This window comes from Anguilla anguilla, chromosome 6, assembly GCF_013347855.1.
Source record: "Anguilla anguilla isolate fAngAng1 chromosome 6, fAngAng1.pri, whole genome shotgun sequence".
Classification (NCBI taxonomy): Eukaryota; Metazoa; Chordata; class Actinopteri; order Anguilliformes; family Anguillidae; genus Anguilla; species Anguilla anguilla.
The window spans coordinates 22,221,061-22,237,558 of record NC_049206.1 but is presented as its reverse complement, the minus strand read 5'-3'; the positions used below and the strand labels follow the sequence as shown (position 1 = coordinate 22,237,558).

At 46.3% G+C, this 16,498-nt stretch overlaps 1 protein-coding gene across 5 annotated transcripts in view; it reads right to left on the bottom strand.

Moving 5' to 3' along the window:
• LOC118229876 (FERM, ARHGEF and pleckstrin domain-containing protein 2-like) overlaps positions 1 to 16,498 on the bottom strand; it is a 46,483-nt gene that overhangs the window by 13,312 nt on the left and 16,673 nt on the right. For all 5 annotated transcript variants that reach the window (XM_035422348.1, XM_035422351.1, XM_035422352.1 and 2 more), the window contains exons 3-13: positions 13,724 to 13,828; positions 12,359 to 12,401; positions 12,175 to 12,253; positions 11,527 to 11,624; positions 11,106 to 11,220; positions 8,895 to 9,042; positions 8,706 to 8,801; positions 8,183 to 8,346; positions 7,646 to 7,714; positions 7,477 to 7,534; positions 7,181 to 7,376 (exon numbers count right to left, since the gene is read on the bottom strand). In XM_035422348.1, coding sequence (XP_035278239.1) covers positions 7,181 to 7,376; positions 7,477 to 7,534; positions 7,646 to 7,714; positions 8,183 to 8,346; positions 8,706 to 8,801; positions 8,895 to 9,042; positions 11,106 to 11,220; positions 11,527 to 11,624; positions 12,175 to 12,253; positions 12,359 to 12,401; positions 13,724 to 13,828 — 1,171 coding nt within the window. The remainder of the gene's footprint in view (positions 1 to 7,180; positions 7,377 to 7,476; positions 7,535 to 7,645; positions 7,715 to 8,182; positions 8,347 to 8,705; positions 8,802 to 8,894; positions 9,043 to 11,105; positions 11,221 to 11,526; positions 11,625 to 12,174; positions 12,254 to 12,358; positions 12,402 to 13,723; positions 13,829 to 16,498) is intronic.

Genomic DNA, 16,498 nt, shown 5'->3' with positions numbered 1-16,498 from the left:
GGCGGTGATAGCACGTTCGTTTCAAAGTCAACAGATGAAACATTCATGAGGAACAAAACATTCTGCGGCGGAGAGCCAAAGGTTTTCAAACAGCGGCCTGGGAACCTCAGAGAAAGAAGAAGTTCTGTAGAGTGCAATTCTGGTGCCCATCCAGACTGCAAACGAGGACAGAGAAGGTACATATTATCCAGCCACTTCATGCATTCGTTTGGCTTTTTTTGTATCTATTAACCACGGAAAGTAGCATTTTAATTTAGCGTTTATTAATCACTAACCACTGAAATGTGTATTTTTATTATTATAATCACTAACCGCAGAAAGAAGCATCTAAAAAATTGATAATTAACCACATAAACATGTAATGGGCAGATAGCATGTCCCCACACTCTCCCTCCCCAAAAAATAACCCACAATCACCCACATTGTCACTCGTCACATGGACAGCGGTTACCATGTTTCAAACGCAATGTTCTGAGCACCAGCGTCCTGCCACAACAAAGGACTGGTGACGTATCCCAGACTCCCTTCTGCAGAGCAGATAAAGGGACGCAGACCCAAACCGTCCGGGGAAAACAAGCTTCTTCACTGATCAATGGGAGGGGGGAGATGCAGACAGTGGAAACTGCTAAGCTCTTACAATGCAGTGTGCTTCTATGAATTTCTCACATGCAGTCGTCAATTTGTTGAACCCATCTAGTAGCACTGCAATACATACATACAGCTTATCTGTATTGGCTAATGCTCTCCTACTTGTAACAGGGGAACAATTTAACTCTGAAAGCAGACACAAGAAATCCTGTCAAATACAGCAAGGGAGAACTTGCTTCCTAAATCTTAGCCCAACCATCTCCGGGAACTGTGCAGTGCAGTTGTAGAATTTAACTGCAGACCACTGCAGGGGTGCCAGACTGCAGACACTGGGGGTGGGGGGTGGGGGGTGTCTTTAGAGAAAGAGAGGGAAATGCCTTGGACGGAAGCCAGAACACACAGAGCGCGCTCAGCTGGAATGGGGCTGTGGAATTTGGCACTCGGGTGGAGGCCCTCATAGACATTGCACCCACACAACACCACCCACCATCCCCCCACCCACCACCCCCAACACAACACCTCTCCTCCCCTGCAAAAGCCCACAGTTCCCAGTCAGGACCCAACCACACCATGTTGTTCTAACAAAGCCCCGTTCCACGGAGGCCGGCCCCTCCATTGTGCCCTGCGGAGTGTTGATAAGCGGTTGGCAAGACTTCGTTTTCCAAAAATATGACAAAAGTACGACTGCTTATGAGAGATAACTTGCTGCGGCCAACATCGTGCAGTCAGAGTCTCCAGATGTATACTTTGGAGCAGGCCGCCTCATTCTCGAAGGCGAAAAAACATTCGTCCGCACGCCAGGCCATTAACACAAAAGGATGTTGTTCCATAGAGTAACTTGCCTTGCACACAACACTAATAAAGTCCACCCATCCTCATCGAGGCTACTTGGCGCACTGAAATGAATGGAGAAAATCAGCAGTCACAGCACTGGGAAGCTCTGACATCAAAATGATGGCGTGTTGATCACGCCTCCCCTGGCTGTACTTTGACCCGGGACCCAGAGGGACGAGCATCCAGTCCGTCTCCCTTCCCATCATCCCCGGCTGGCTCCAGAGAAGGTTTGGTTATCCATCCTCGGACACATTTAATATGGCCTGTGAGCAGGTGCTACATTTAGCATTCCCTCCGCGATGATATCCAGACAGGGGAGCGCAACAGTGCAGCTGTCCTACAGCACAAGTCTCTCAGACTCGGAGGCTAGCCAATGGCTAAGCAACACCTGCTTCAGCAACAGGTTTTGACTGAACAAGACATAACCCAGTATCATTTCGCTTAAGTCCATCTTGTGACGTAAAATAAAATTAACTCAATCACCGGTGAAAAAAATTAAGCCTGGGAGTTCTTTGTGTTTTTTGGGGTGGAGGGGGAACTCGACTCAAATTTCAAAATACTTCCACAGCTAGAGAAGCGACAGTCAACCTAAATCAAAGATGGGGGAGGTCTGGATTTCTCTTTCTGAACATAAGCGTTTACGACAAAGATGTTAGTGAGGGATAAACACCTGGGCTAGGATCAGTCTGGCTGGAGTGAAAAGCGCTCTCAGCAGAACTGAAGTTAATACGCATGTTCAGACATGGAGTGTGTGTGGGGGGTGGGGTGCGCAGTGCTCCACAGTGTACCGCATGGAGAGGATTCAGAGAGAGACTACTGAACTCATCAGAGGCTGGATACAGCCCCAAACCCCAGGCAGCTGCGGTGAATGGGACCCCTGGAACAGCTGCACTCGACCTCTCGCTTTCGGCATCTTTCCCTGACGCTCCCTGGCTCCAGCTCGCCCTCTCCCTCCATCTCACTGACGGTAATGGCCTGACGGTAATGTTGTTTCATACGGCCGCATGAGCAGCTCTGAAATTAAGCAGAGGGCTCGCTCTCACCACCACAAACATTACCTGCTGTCAAACTGAATACCAATATAGTCATACCACAAATACCCGACATTAGTAATAATGTAGCAGTGTAAAGATGACTAAACGTCAATGGGAATGTACATACATGAAGACATACCGATTAGTACATGAACATGATGTGAACAGGGCAGGAGTAAAAACAAAATGACGGAGAACACTTTGCCTGGACACGTTGAAATGCACAAAAAACAGAGGAGCGCAGTGGGCAACATCTCTGAACACCTGCAGAGGTCAGCCGCTCAGGTTAATCCAGCTGCTGAGCGGAACCGCAATTACACAGCATTGGGGAAAACCCTTGCACATCCGTTTGTGTTTGCAGGGGGGGGGGGGGGTTGGAAAACAAACTGAAATTACATTAATTGAAAAAAATCCTCAATGAACAAAGACAATTTAAATTAGAGAATTTCATTTCAATTCAATGGAATTGAACAGTAAATATCCAGCAGTATAAATCCATTGTATATATAAAAAACGTAAGATGTAAGCTGGGTTAAATCACTCGATATAAGCATCTGCCAACTGCTTAAAATGTAAATGTATGTACGTGTAAATTTGAGGAGTTAAATATTTTGTCAGTAGTTAGGGAGGAAGTGACATCATCGGAACAGTGGTCGTGTGCTTCTTGCTGGGGGTCTTCTCTCCCTGCAGAGACGGGGGTGAGTCAGTGATCCTAACAGCATGGCCTGGCTGGAACCAGAGGCACAAAGCCTGCCAAATCACTCCAGCCAAACAAAGCCAGACAGTACTCATTAACCACACGCCAGCACGGCTAAACGCTCCGCTGACAAAGCTTGGCACCGCCGAGCCGGACACGCTGGAGCGGTAGCATCTAAATGTCAGCTCCAGTTCTTAATTACATTACAACTGTAACTGTAATTACAATACAATTTCTAATTACAGGAGTGAAAACATTTTATATACAAAGGGCGGACTCGTATATACAAGGCCTAAAGACAAGGTGAGACAAGCACTTTTGAGAACAGATATGATCATATCTGACCTCTACTTGTAGAGAATAAAATTTTCCGTAGTGGTTTCGACTACAAGCAAAGTGATCAAAAATGCTTCTATCCAGATTCTAAATATTACATCTGTGTTTTTTTTAAACTTTCATCAGTACAAGAGGACCTGTAATCGCCATTTAAATCTATACTCTATAAACACATGCCTTCAGTAATTTACTGCAAAGACAATAATAAAATATACAATACTTGCAACACAAAAGAAAAATCAAGGATCAAATTCAGGGATTGGGAATGGATATTCTACAGACCAGTAGGTGGCACTGCTTTACAAAACCATCACAACAGCGGACTAAGGACAGCACTGCAGTCCTGATTTCAAAATTCCAAACAAACCACCACCGCCTGCGGAAAGAGCGCCCTGCTAATACGGATGATCAGAAAGACTTGTCTAAAGTCTAAAGTCAAAGAACCCCAGGAGCCATATCAGCGACATCATCCTGTCCCAAGTCCAGGTAGTTTCATTCCCTATCAGATATTACATTACAAGCATTTAGCAGACGCTCTTATCCAGAGCGACTTACGCAACTTTTTTTACATAGTATTTTACATTGTATCCATTTATGGATATATACTGAAGCAATTTCGGTTAAGTACCTTGCTCAAGGGTACAACGGCAGTGTCCTACCCGGGAATCGAACCTGCGACCTTTCGGTTACAGGCCCAGTTCCTTACCCACTGTGCTACACTCCGTTACGGGTCAGCAATGATTCCTACAAAAGTGTTTAGGGCCCTCAGTTACATTGTTATTATTACAAAAAGAGGAGATGACAGTACTGATAGGATTTCTAGGCTTGAGGACTAAATACTATACAACAATGCAAAACAATTTTACAGATTTTTATAGCGTTTCAATAACGCGCTATAAACAGTGATCAATCCTGAACCGCAAGTGAAGAAAGGTTTGATTTGCACTTCTGTAAAACCAATAAGCAGCCACTCAAACTTCAATTTCAGAACAGTAGACAAGTACATGAAGAAATCTGCCTCCAGCCAATCAAATATTTTCCTTCAAATTCACGGTCATCCATTACTCAACAAGCATTCCTAAGAGATCTGCGGGCACTGCACGAATATTTCTGCAACCACAGCCAGAAAATCCGCAAGCGTGTCGGTAGATGGAATCCCCGATATCGTTCCGTTGCCTACGAAACACGCAGGCAGCAGGAAAACCGAATGTCAAACTTTATTCGTCCCCGGAGAGAATCGACAGGTCCCTGGCACTGAAAGTTGGCCTCTTGCATCAGGGCTCTCTCAGGTTTTTTTTTTGGAAGACAGGCGAGGCAGGACTGGGGCTGCTTTTCCACAGCACTGAGACGAGTGGGCCGCCCCAGTCCAAAGACTTCAAAAGCCCGCAAGCTCAGGGGTGGCTTTCTGTTCTGTTAAATCGCGCAATGTGTGATCCATTATCCGGAGAAGGAAAAACAAAGGGGGGCGGGCAGTTATACTGAAGAGAAAAATATATATGCGTTGATTCGGAGTATGCAAACATGGACTGGTTAACATCTGTGGGGAATACGCAAAAGAGAATACTGTAAAAATGATGGCGTGTATGCCAGAGTCCTGCCTGAGAATCTGGCTCATCAGTAGAACTGCATGTGAGCTAAAAGCCAGACACCACATCAATGCTGCCTGGAGGGTGGGAGCAGAGTCTCAGCACTAATGTGGCTGTTCCCAGGTGGATTCCCATGTCCAAGTACCTGGAGGCCATTAGTCTAACCCTCTAATCATTGCATCTTCCTAATTGTCGGACACAAGGCTAGATTAACAAAGACTTTTGAAAAGTCTTCTGTGAGGCAATTAAAGAGTAATCACACTCACTGTTCAGGCCAGGTTCCACCTACGTCACAATTATAAAAAATGCTTCCTGGAGTGGGTGGAGTAGGTGAGACTATCTCATTTGCATAAAGTATTCTCTATACAAAAATCGATTTGTACTGTGCACCTGAAACTCAAAACAAACTAGGTGTGCAGATCAAACATGAAAGGTTCAACAATTACATGCCCAATTTCTCACCGCAAATGTTTTCAGAATCACATTTTAGCAGTCTGTTTATGTGGAATATGAGACAGACAGTTTATGAACAGGCCACCATGTTGTACCAGTTTGTACCAAACATCGGGCCGAAACCAAGGGCCACAGTGCATCTAACCAAATCAGGCGCCAGCAGTGTTCCGTGGCATTGAAACGCCAACGAACAAATTTGTTGGTGGCAACAATTTTCCCGCTGGATATCTTGATTGACATTTATATGACATTGTACTACCTCCAAAGGGGTACTGTGATATCACCATTGGGCCAGGGCCAGAGTGGAAAGCAGAAAGAAAATATCAAACATTAGAGGGCAGTACTAAGATGTATTTCAACCAGTTTTTCTCTGAAAAATCATATTACTTCAGAAATTTTGAAATAAAGACCTAGATTAAAATGTTTCACCATAAAGCAGACACACAAACACGTTTACAGCTGGAAATAAGTGATCTAGACTACAATTACTCTTATACCAAGCGTCACTGTATAAAACAATGATGAAAGGGTTACACACCGGCGCCCCAGTGAAGCTGAAGGCCTTAAACAAGCTGAAGCGGAGTGCGCTAATAACAGCCATCACAAAAAGCTCTGGCTGAAGCTGAAGAAACACTCGCTCACGCTACGAGAGAAGAGTCCCTGTGGTCACATGGCCGAAATGCCATGTGAAAGGGTAGGTTTTCACACTGCGTGCCGACGGCCAGCGACTGCCGTTCTGTTGTAGGTTGTCAGTTCTACTGCTGTGGGGCTAGAATGGAGAAGAGTTGTAAAATGGGATTTATGTCTCTGTAAGGGAGGAACTCCTGGTGGCCAGAGGTCACATAGCAGAGAGGTCTAGCAGGGGTGTGAGGTTTGAGAATAGACTGCGAGTGAAGGGGGCGCCTTCTTGCCCGCGTTGCCGTAGCTACGTGCGGAGCCTGCTGCGGATGTCGCCGACGAATGCTTCCGCGAGCTGCACCTGCGGGCCGGGAGAGGAACATGCCGGCGCCGACCCACACATTCCGGAGACCTGTCCCACAATCCCCCTCTAGTCCCCGCCCCCACCCACGAGGCCTTCCTCCTCCCCACCTGCTCTCTCCCATCACTGCAGGTTTAGAGTGCTGCCACCAACATCCATTGATCCTACCCTGTGCGTTCCCATGGGGGGGATTGTACAAAGCAAACAGCCAGACAGGAAGCCTTTGCATGGTATGATTGACATGAAGTACAGGCGTGAACAGACAGGTACTGTCCGAAATAAATACACATTAGTGCACATTAAATGCACATTAAATTCTAAATATATGTTACACTGGTGGACCGTCACAGAAGAAAAATTAGAAGGCTATATGCCCCACACAATAGATGAAGGAAACATAAAATAAAACATTGGTGGTCCTTACAGGGAAATTCATTAGCATGCTGTCATCAGTCCTATTATCCAACAAATACGCAATGTCTACTCTCCGACACGCAAACACACATGCATGCTGGACAGTATGTATAGTTCATGTACAGTATGTATATGTATGTGATTCATAGTTCTTTTTATCATACAGAGGAACAATTACCGGGAATAATTATCATTAAGTAACCACAGTGACAATGAATAGGATTTCATATATCTCCAGTAAACGAATAAATGAAGGTACCTTGAAAGGTGTACAGAGGTGGGGGTGGCGTCTTGACCGGGTCCTCCCTTGGGGGGCTCGGGGGCGGAGCCGTCTGCTGCGGGTGGGGCGGGGCCTGGGGCTCCGTTCGTGGGGGTGAGCCGACGGCGTGCAGGGAGTGGAAGGACACCGTGGCTGAGGAGGGCGGGGCCCTCAGGCTGTCGTTGAAGGACAGGCTCTACAAAAAAACGACAAGCGGGGAGGGAGGAGGTGAACGTCGTCGAGCTCACGAGGGCGGCGCTTAGCAACAGAGTCTGGCGTGGACGTCGCTGACTAACCTGCTTTGGCACGTCGGAGGACAGGGAGCGAGAGGACGTGTGCATTTTGCTGTTCCTCCTGCCGGAGAAAAGACACAACGTGTCACAACGAGGTCGTTTCGGACAGCACTCAGAGCAGGACGGAACGAGAGCCTGTCGTATAGAGGTGCTGCGGCCTCCCCTTGCTCACCTCTGGTAGGGGGTCCTCCGAATTCCGCTGTCCCTCACGTACTCCACCAGCTGCTTCTGCGTCCTCCCACTGAAACACACAGGTGTGTCCCATGATTCCTCTGGGGCGACACTTCCGCCCCCACACAGTACGGCATAAACACAGCAACACTGCAATGGTCTCAACTGGCCAATCTTTCTAAAACGATGCAGCTACACAATGTACCACAAGCCAGGTGAACTGCAGATCAGTACAACCTTTCCCTTAGTCAGACAATTACTATGGAATCAGAATAATAAGGTTTGTACCGGTTTTTACAGTAAGGTTAGTAAATAGTAAAACTTAAGGAATGCACAGCAACAAAGTCTAATAATGACAGACGGCAGTGCATAACTCAACCAAAATCGTTGATAAGCCAAAAAAAAGATCCATAACAAAATTCAGAGACATAGGTGTGAACCTGCACCCATCCTTGCAACTCGAATTTTAAGGCGTCGCTTTGTAGAGCATCTCCTAACAATGTAGTTCGCTGACCGAGGGGGGAAAGGGCCCGCCCACCTGTATCTGAAGGAGGAGCCTCTGCTGAAGAGGATGGCTTTGGCCTTGGGCTTGGGCTGGTCCAGCAGGCGGAAGAAGGTGTGGTGCTCCACGCAGTTCTTCCAAAAGACCTTGCACTGGTCCCGGCTGGCCATCAGGAACTCCAGCGTGTCCTGGTGGGGGCCCTGGAATGGGCATGCATGGCACAGCAGCCACGGTCAAAGCTGCACTAACCTGCCTGACCAATGGCGTACTGAGAAAGTGTGAGACCTGATTCTCAAGGATCAGTTATGGTCTTTTGGCTTACAATGGACATGAACAGGAAGCACTTGATAACAGATCAGCACACCTACTCTGATAAGCTTCCTGAACAAAAGCCTTAGGTTTGTTGTCATATAACGGAGTACAAATGCTGATCTAAGATCAGTTTAGCATTTCAGTTCATACTAGATAAGATCAGGATATGATCCTAGATTAGAACTCCTGCTCTGAGGCACTTCTATGCAGAGGCCTCAGCCACACTTCTTGGCTCTGCAATACCCACATGAACCTCAGGGTGGAGCTTGACCAGAAACCTCTTCCTCTTGAAGCTCAGCTTGCGAATCTTGGACCAGTTGAAGGTGTTTATCTTTGTGTTGCCCTACAGAAAAGATTACATTAACAGTTAGGCCGTCCACATTGCTCAGCCCTTCCCATAATGCACCAGTGAACACCCATGGAGTCTTCCCCTCACCTGGAAGACCTGCAGGCCCAGGTGAGCCACAGTCAGGTTGATCTTGGTTCCCTCGCGGTCGGCGGCGGGGTGGAAGCGGACCCCGTACATCTCCAGCTTGCGAGCGATCTCCAGGACCTGGAAGTCCGACTCCGCCGGAGTCTGGCCCCTGAGAGGGGAGGGAGGGTCAGTGGGGAGACCGTGCATGCTAAAACAGCATGAGCTACCAATCAGGGCAAGCTACACCCATGAATTACCAGTTGCAAAAATGTATTAAATGCTATGCATTTAATTGGAATTAATGCTAATGTAAAACAAAGAAAGAGGTAAATTTTCACAAGTTGAAATTGCACATGTCTAGTATTCCAAACCACGGAAGGAGATACTATTCTCAGTGAACAGCGATTTGAGCTCTTCAGGTTTAAGCAGAAGCAGGTTAGTGTCGATAATGGTAGGGCAGGTTAGTGAGTTGCCGTTTGTGATAATGTGCTTGTTGAAAGACCTAGACTGGCTAACCTATTATGAGTGCCCGTTCCAATCCCGGCAAGCTGTGTTTTCTTTGATATGCAGGATTAAAGTAACTAATGAGCCTGTTCAACACTGGCATCATCCAAATAAGCAACCTCACTCACAGGAGCCAATTCAGGAGGGATGAAAAAACAGCCCTTCACCCCCTTTCTTTCAAGGAAGCAACTGGTGTGATTCCCCCAACAACACCATCATGGGGGTGGGGGTATCAAATCCCCTAAATGCTCGCCTCTAATTGTGGTGATCTGGCCCCTTGTCAGCTCATCAGCGCATTCTAATTTGGCTCATCCCCTAAGTTCATCCCCTTATGGCCTCGTCTGGGCTTGCGGGCCACACGGCTAATTAAACCCGGGGGGGCAGAGGAGGATTAGAGGGGGGGGGGGCTGGGGACCTGATGTCACCTCATTGTCAGCCAGGAGGGATTAATGCATTTTCATAAGCACAGGCCAAAGTCCTGGAGAATAGAACCCAAGATCACATCGGTCTATACCCCTGTCAGAGGGTGGGTGCTTCCTGGAAAGAACCAGGGTGAATATTCAGAGAGAATTAGGGATTCATGATATGGAAGTTCTGAGGTCGATACCTGTAACCAGTATTCGTCTGGCCACGAGGTTAAATACCCAACACAACATCTAACCGTCAGGGTGTAGACAGAACCTATGGGCTACACCGCAACCAACAGATACTGAAGCAGCGCAGAGGGCCTTGCTTTCAGCTTTGATGGTACGTTCACATTCTGGTAGAAAAGCAGACACCACATGAAATGACCGCCAATCAGGATAAGAAAGGGTGCTCAAATCATCCGCCAACTAAAAACTCCAGACCCTGCCAATGGCCAGAGAGTTCAAAGTCACACAGGTAAGTGGGAGGATTTGGGGTCTTTCATTTCAATAAGTAGACTATTTTCATGCATTTATCATTTTAATCTTAAACATTTTTTATTTATTTGGTCAGCCTGGCACCACATCTACATGCCGTGGTACCATGGCTGCAAAATGCTAGCTTAGTGGACAACAAAGCAAGGGAGGTGCAACTTCAGCCATTTTGAGAGAGAAATTTCACGGGTATGTGACTTGTTGGTGACTGTGTGTGAAGTGTACTGGAGTTTATGGGGTCAGCATGAGCTTTACAGCACTGCTGGCGTGAGGTGGCAAGGCACTCTTACAATTTAAGATGAACCAGAGTGTAGCAAGTGTACACTACTCTTGTCAGTGTGAGGCACAGAGGCTGGGGTCAGTGTCACTGACTGGGAGAGGCAGACAGGTATATCTTGTCAGAGTTCGGTGGCAGTGAGGCAGGCAGGCTAAAGACTTTAGTCAAACACAAATTTGAAATGCTTTCATTTTTAGACACCAGAAAATTTGAAAAGTCTCCCACAGAACACTGATCTCATAACTGATCAAAATGTACAATAAAAAATGAAAAACAGTTTTCTTCTGAACAATGGTAAAAACAGCATCTGTTTAAAATTGCCAGTAACTGGCAGAAATTTCAAAAGTATCCAGAAGTGCTTTTTAAAAGTGTATTCGACATGCCTGCACTCAGTATTCAGTAACTTTCTTGTCTGTTTGTTGGAAACACTTTCAAGACCTGGCACAAGATCCCATTAATTTATACTTCATTTATCCAGATGAATCCCATTCAGAAAGATAGCTTTTTCTAGGGGGACCAGGCCAGTGTGCATTTCATTGAGGCCAAACTCACAGGTGGCGCCGGTGGAGCTCCATGATCTTCTCCTGAACCTTCTCCTGATTGGGCAGCAGCTTGTTCGCCTTCAGGAACTCGCGGTCTGCCATCTCGTCGTAGTCGCCGATCTCCGCTGCGGGAAAGGAAGCGCAGTGCGTAACTCGCAGTTAAACCCGCGTCGCCAGTCAAACGCATTACGTTCAGGACAATCCCAGGCATTCCAGGAATGCCGAGACTGACAGTCTTCATTTTAGGTAACGGCGCCTACTAAATCACTGTCCTGTTCACTGACAATTGTGTTAAACCTTTTTTGCATTGCTGTAGTTTTTCATGCAAATGTTTTAATGAAACAACAAACAGCTGCAAGGGACGGGGTCACAGGAAATGTACGTCTTGTTTGCGAGGCCCAATAGGAGAGAAAGGAGGCGGGGTTACTCACACTGCACCAGGTGAGAGGCCAGCAGTGCAGCAGTGTTCTCAGTGCAGGCCAGCCGACCCTCCGTGAGGTTTCTCTTTATCTGCAGGGCAAACAGGTACCTGCAGGACCACCAGACTTGTGTCAAACATCCAACAGGGGGCAGTCCTTCTGCACTATGCAGCAAACTCCAGCATTTCCCACTCGTCACTACACAATTACATTTAATTACTGCTATCGCATTTAAATTTCATCACTGAGCATTGCAATAATCCACACAGCGTTCTGAAACCAATGATAAGGGTAATCAGGGTTCACACTCTTGCTCCATTTCCAGGACATTCTATGTGACCAACACTTATAATATATAGGGGAGGAGACTGCGAGCAAGAACAGTGGGTGCATATGAGGTATTGTGGGGAGGGGTGATTTTTGGCCTACAACAAAAAATATTTTGGTGTAACAAATGTAGAAAACAAGTAAATATTTTCCATTACATTTAAGTCATTTTATCATATTCCATGACTTTTCCATGACTGGAAAAGGGAATCAAACAAAAATTCCAGGTTTGTCTGCTAGCATCCTGCAAGGTTAACTTAGCGTGAGGCGCTGCAGTCCCTTCGTTTTAAATGCCTGTTAAGACGTGGAGGTGCTGCTTCATGGGACAATGACCTTGTGTACTCCTCCTGCAGCTGGCCAGGGTCGGGGGGAAAGAACTTCACCGACAGCCTGAAGAGAGCGTTCCTGGGCCCTGAAAACCCAAAAAAAAGGATTTAAATCACAACACGCTCAGGCGAGGTAAATCTGGCAACCGAAATCCGTACGTTAAACGAAGCAGGGTGTGAGCTCTACTTACTCCTGACTTGTTTCACTATGAGCTTCGCGGGCTCCAGCCACATCTGGGGGGGAAAAAAAGGCGGGAAATGAGACGAGCGAGGCGCGGACACGGGGCCCGTTATGCACAGGCCGTGAAAATCGTGTTTCGTCGTAACCGTTCTAACCATTCTTTCATGTCAAGGCAAACACGGTGCATTTGAGACTGGTGGAAGGGTGGATTGCAATGTATTGGCCCTGGTAGAACAAGCACTGCCAGGAAACCGGGGCGATCACGACAGCATGGCCTGAGGGGGCTACAGTAACGGCTCATGTGTGGAGAAACACATTTATGGGGAAAATGTCTGAGTGCTCATAGTTTTGTATGGGTGCACACATTTACATGCAATAAGCATGCGTGAATAAATCAGTCTATTATAGTCAACTGCACCCTTTCTAGCATGACTTTTAAAATCCATATGCACAACAGCTAAGAACTGACCACCTCACATTCAATGCTGCTCTGGGTTTCAGGTCTTCCTGCTATTCATAAACATCTCCTTTCCCTGCTTTCTCCAATCCATTTTAGGAACGTTTCATTTGGTCCCCTCAGTCAGACAACTAAAAGTTGTACTGGGCCACTTCTCTGGAGAGAAGGGAAATGTAAAAGTGTTATTACAGTTTTCGGATGATACGCTAAACTATACTTTTTATATTCACAAATGTATTCATTGCTGATGGAATGACCTTCCCGTGGCGGTCAGAACAGAAGAGAATCTGATTACCTTCAAGTGCAGACTAAAGACTCACCTCTTCAGGCTGCACCTCTCCCCACCCCTCCCTAGCCTCTAGTTTAGCTCAATGTACCTAGTTAGGCTAATGCGATCATGTTAGTTTTGTATTTGACAGGATTGTGTTGTCTGATTCTGATTAGGCAAATGTGATTTCAGTGCTAGTTTTGTACTTGGCAGGATTGTTTGTTTGTTTGCTGAACAGGCTACCCTACAGGGTTTGAGTCCTGATCTGTGGTCACTTCTGGCAATATGATCTTTACTTCACTCTAATGTGTTTTTCTGCACCTCTGCACCTTGAACTAATGCACTTGTTGTACGTCGCTCTGGATAAGAGCGTCTGCTAAATGCATGTAATGTAATGTAATATTCACCTACAGTAAGTCACCTCTTTGTCCATAACAGTGTAGGTCTCTGATGTTGCAACATGCATTGCATTACTGTGTAGGCACCATAGAAACGGAAAGCTTCCGAACCCTCAAAGCCAATCGGCTGAAAGAACAAAGCCATGGCAGTCCGGTTTTCCCAAACCCTCTCATTTAGCTTTGAGTGACAGGAGAACCGCCTCATTTAAAATGGCCGATGCAGGGCCTCCCTCCTCGCAGTTAAATACATACCCAGTTTGCCTGCGTGTTCTGAAACTCCAGGCCAAAGTAGTCGCTCTCAATGAGATTGAACCTCAGGAAAACCTCGGTCAAGAGAGCCTGACCATCTGCCTTGGACTGAAAAGAAAGAAAGAGAGAATTGTAATTAATTTTTTTAACGTGCGGTTAGCTCCTCTGAGCCCCGACGCTAGCTTTGCCTCCGGGCCGTGACGCAATGGAAAAGGTCTAGCCGAGTGAAACGCTGCCCGCTAAATGTGAACTCGCTCATGCGCAAAGAGAAGAACTCGTTCAAAACCGAGGTTAATGAGTGTCGGACGGTCCGGGGTGAACGATTCTGCCCCCTGAGGGAGAGACCAACGGCGTCGCGGCGGGTGACCGACTGCGCGAAGCCTCGTAAAACCGGCAGCGAGAAACTTCACACCCCTTGGGCCTCCCCTTGAGGGCGGCGTCTGCGGTCGGAGAGAGGTCGTTCAGCCCGGCCGCGTTTATGCAAACGCGCGGCTGGCGCGAGGCGGCGGAGCGCTAGCTCGTGTTCAGAACGGTGGAGCAGTCGCGGCGGAAAGATCCGGGCCGGTTTAGCGTCGGGCCGCTAGCAGGGTTGACGTCTACCGAACTGAAGGCTAATTACTGTTTACGGAGAGTACGCTGCAGTTGCGGTTTGGAGTCCCAGACTGACTTTTTATAAGAAAATTACAGTGGGAAAAATTTGGACGCACTGTCAAACCCGCCTTCAAAGGAAAAATGCAAGGAGCAGGCTGGTTTGTGTTGGCAGAATGAGTCGGTGCACAGGGGTTAGTGAGGAAAATCATTGATCTCACACACACACGCACACGCACACGCACACACACACAAAACATGCAGAGACGCATGCATTCAGGCAGAGGAACACACAAACATGCACACAGCCACAAAACATGCAGAGATATGTGCATTCAGGCACAAATTCTCTCTCTTTCACACCACACACACACACACACAAGCACACGGGGACACACAAAAACGTTTTAAAAAAAACAAGCAGATACGTGCATTCAGGCACACGAGCACACGCACACACAGGACTGATGAAACACTTGCAGACCAGCAGATTAACAGAGCCCTGATAAAATAATCCTTTGTCAGGAAAAAGCGAAGCAAAAACAATCGTATAATGCTTCCGGAAAATAATCCACACAAACACATGGAAGCAGCCAACTTAACTGGGAATAATTCAGGGAGAAAATCATTTACCAAGCTTCAACCTCATGGCAGAGAAAGAAAAAGGAAGCATAGTTTCTGACAAAAAATTTTATTCCTTTACAGATATGCAGTTTAATCTTGCATGTTACAGAGTTTGACACACAAACGAAAACAGATATCTGGCATGAGTCCAGCAGGCCCGTTGCCACGACACCACTACACCTAACCAAGCGGGAGGTGTTCGAAAACATCTCTTCTTCCTGCCAGGACCGCCATATATTTCACATGGCCAATACAAGTGGAAAGATTTCTGAAAAAATATCTACCGCTAATTCAAAATGCATTTCCTGGCAAGGAACGCATCCACATTTGTAACCAATACCACAAACAAAAGTACCCACTTCCAAAGGAGAATTCCAGGCATATGAATCAGGTGAATGAGAAAAAAAGGTTAAAATGATGGATGACTGTGAAACTGGAGGTAGGCCTACGTATCCCCCCCAGAAAAAGTTTTCCTTCATTACGAAAGTGTTTTTCCATGTTCGTGGGCTTTGAACATACAACAGGGTTTTTCCTGCATTGAAATTTCAAGCAACCTAAAGGAAAATTGTACAAAAAACTAAAAATAAAACCAGCAAAACAATTAGAAATGAACCGTGCACTTACTAGTACAATTTAGTCGTGAAGGCTACAGCATTACGTTTTTTTATTTTATGTTTTGACTGCTTTCAAGTTAACCTGCAACACGACATGGTAAATTAACTACAGTCGAATCCTCATAACTGCATAAAGAGCAAGAGAGAGTGGCAACGACAGTGCATGCCATTCAAGCGGTCGCCTTCTCTGTGGTTTTCAACAGAAACCGGCTACCTTAGTAAATTTTGGCAGTTTGAGTCTTTATAGAGCAATTGTCAGTTCATGTAGACTTTTAACATTTACTTATAGGTCATTATGCATTGTAATAGGACATAATTACATGAAAATATCCCAAATATGCTCTAATGGTTTATGTAATGCAAATATGCAATCTCTTCACAATGGAATGAATGGGAAATGGTTTGGGATTTGGAAATTCTATGCAAATACCAGAACTACACACTAATCGGTTAAATCCTGTAGAATGACCCCATTACAATAAGTGATTCCTACAGTGTAGGCTATATCTCCCCCCCCCAATTCTGGCACTTACAATATGTAACCCTATTTTCAATTTTTGACATGTGTTTATTTTTTCTAGTCCATCTCAAGGCATTGTGGTAGTCTCTTGAAGACCAGAACTTTAAATTCTAAATGTAGCTAAATAGAGGAAAACAACACGTCAATTTGACAACAGAATTAAAGCCGGACCTACCAGTCACTGTCACACAAAGTCACCACCTAAGCCCTTGAGAAACCATGTATAATGACCATGGACACAGATCAAACCCCATTAAACTTGGTGTGCCTTTCTGTGCAAGGTTATGAATCAATGGTACACAATTCTAATGTCCACAACCGGGCCCCACTCATCCTCACCACATAAAAATGGCTGGGCCAGGATCCGTAGTCTACCCATCTAGGGAGAGGAGATCATGGTACAGCCGACGTTTCTCATGCAGGAAAATCTGA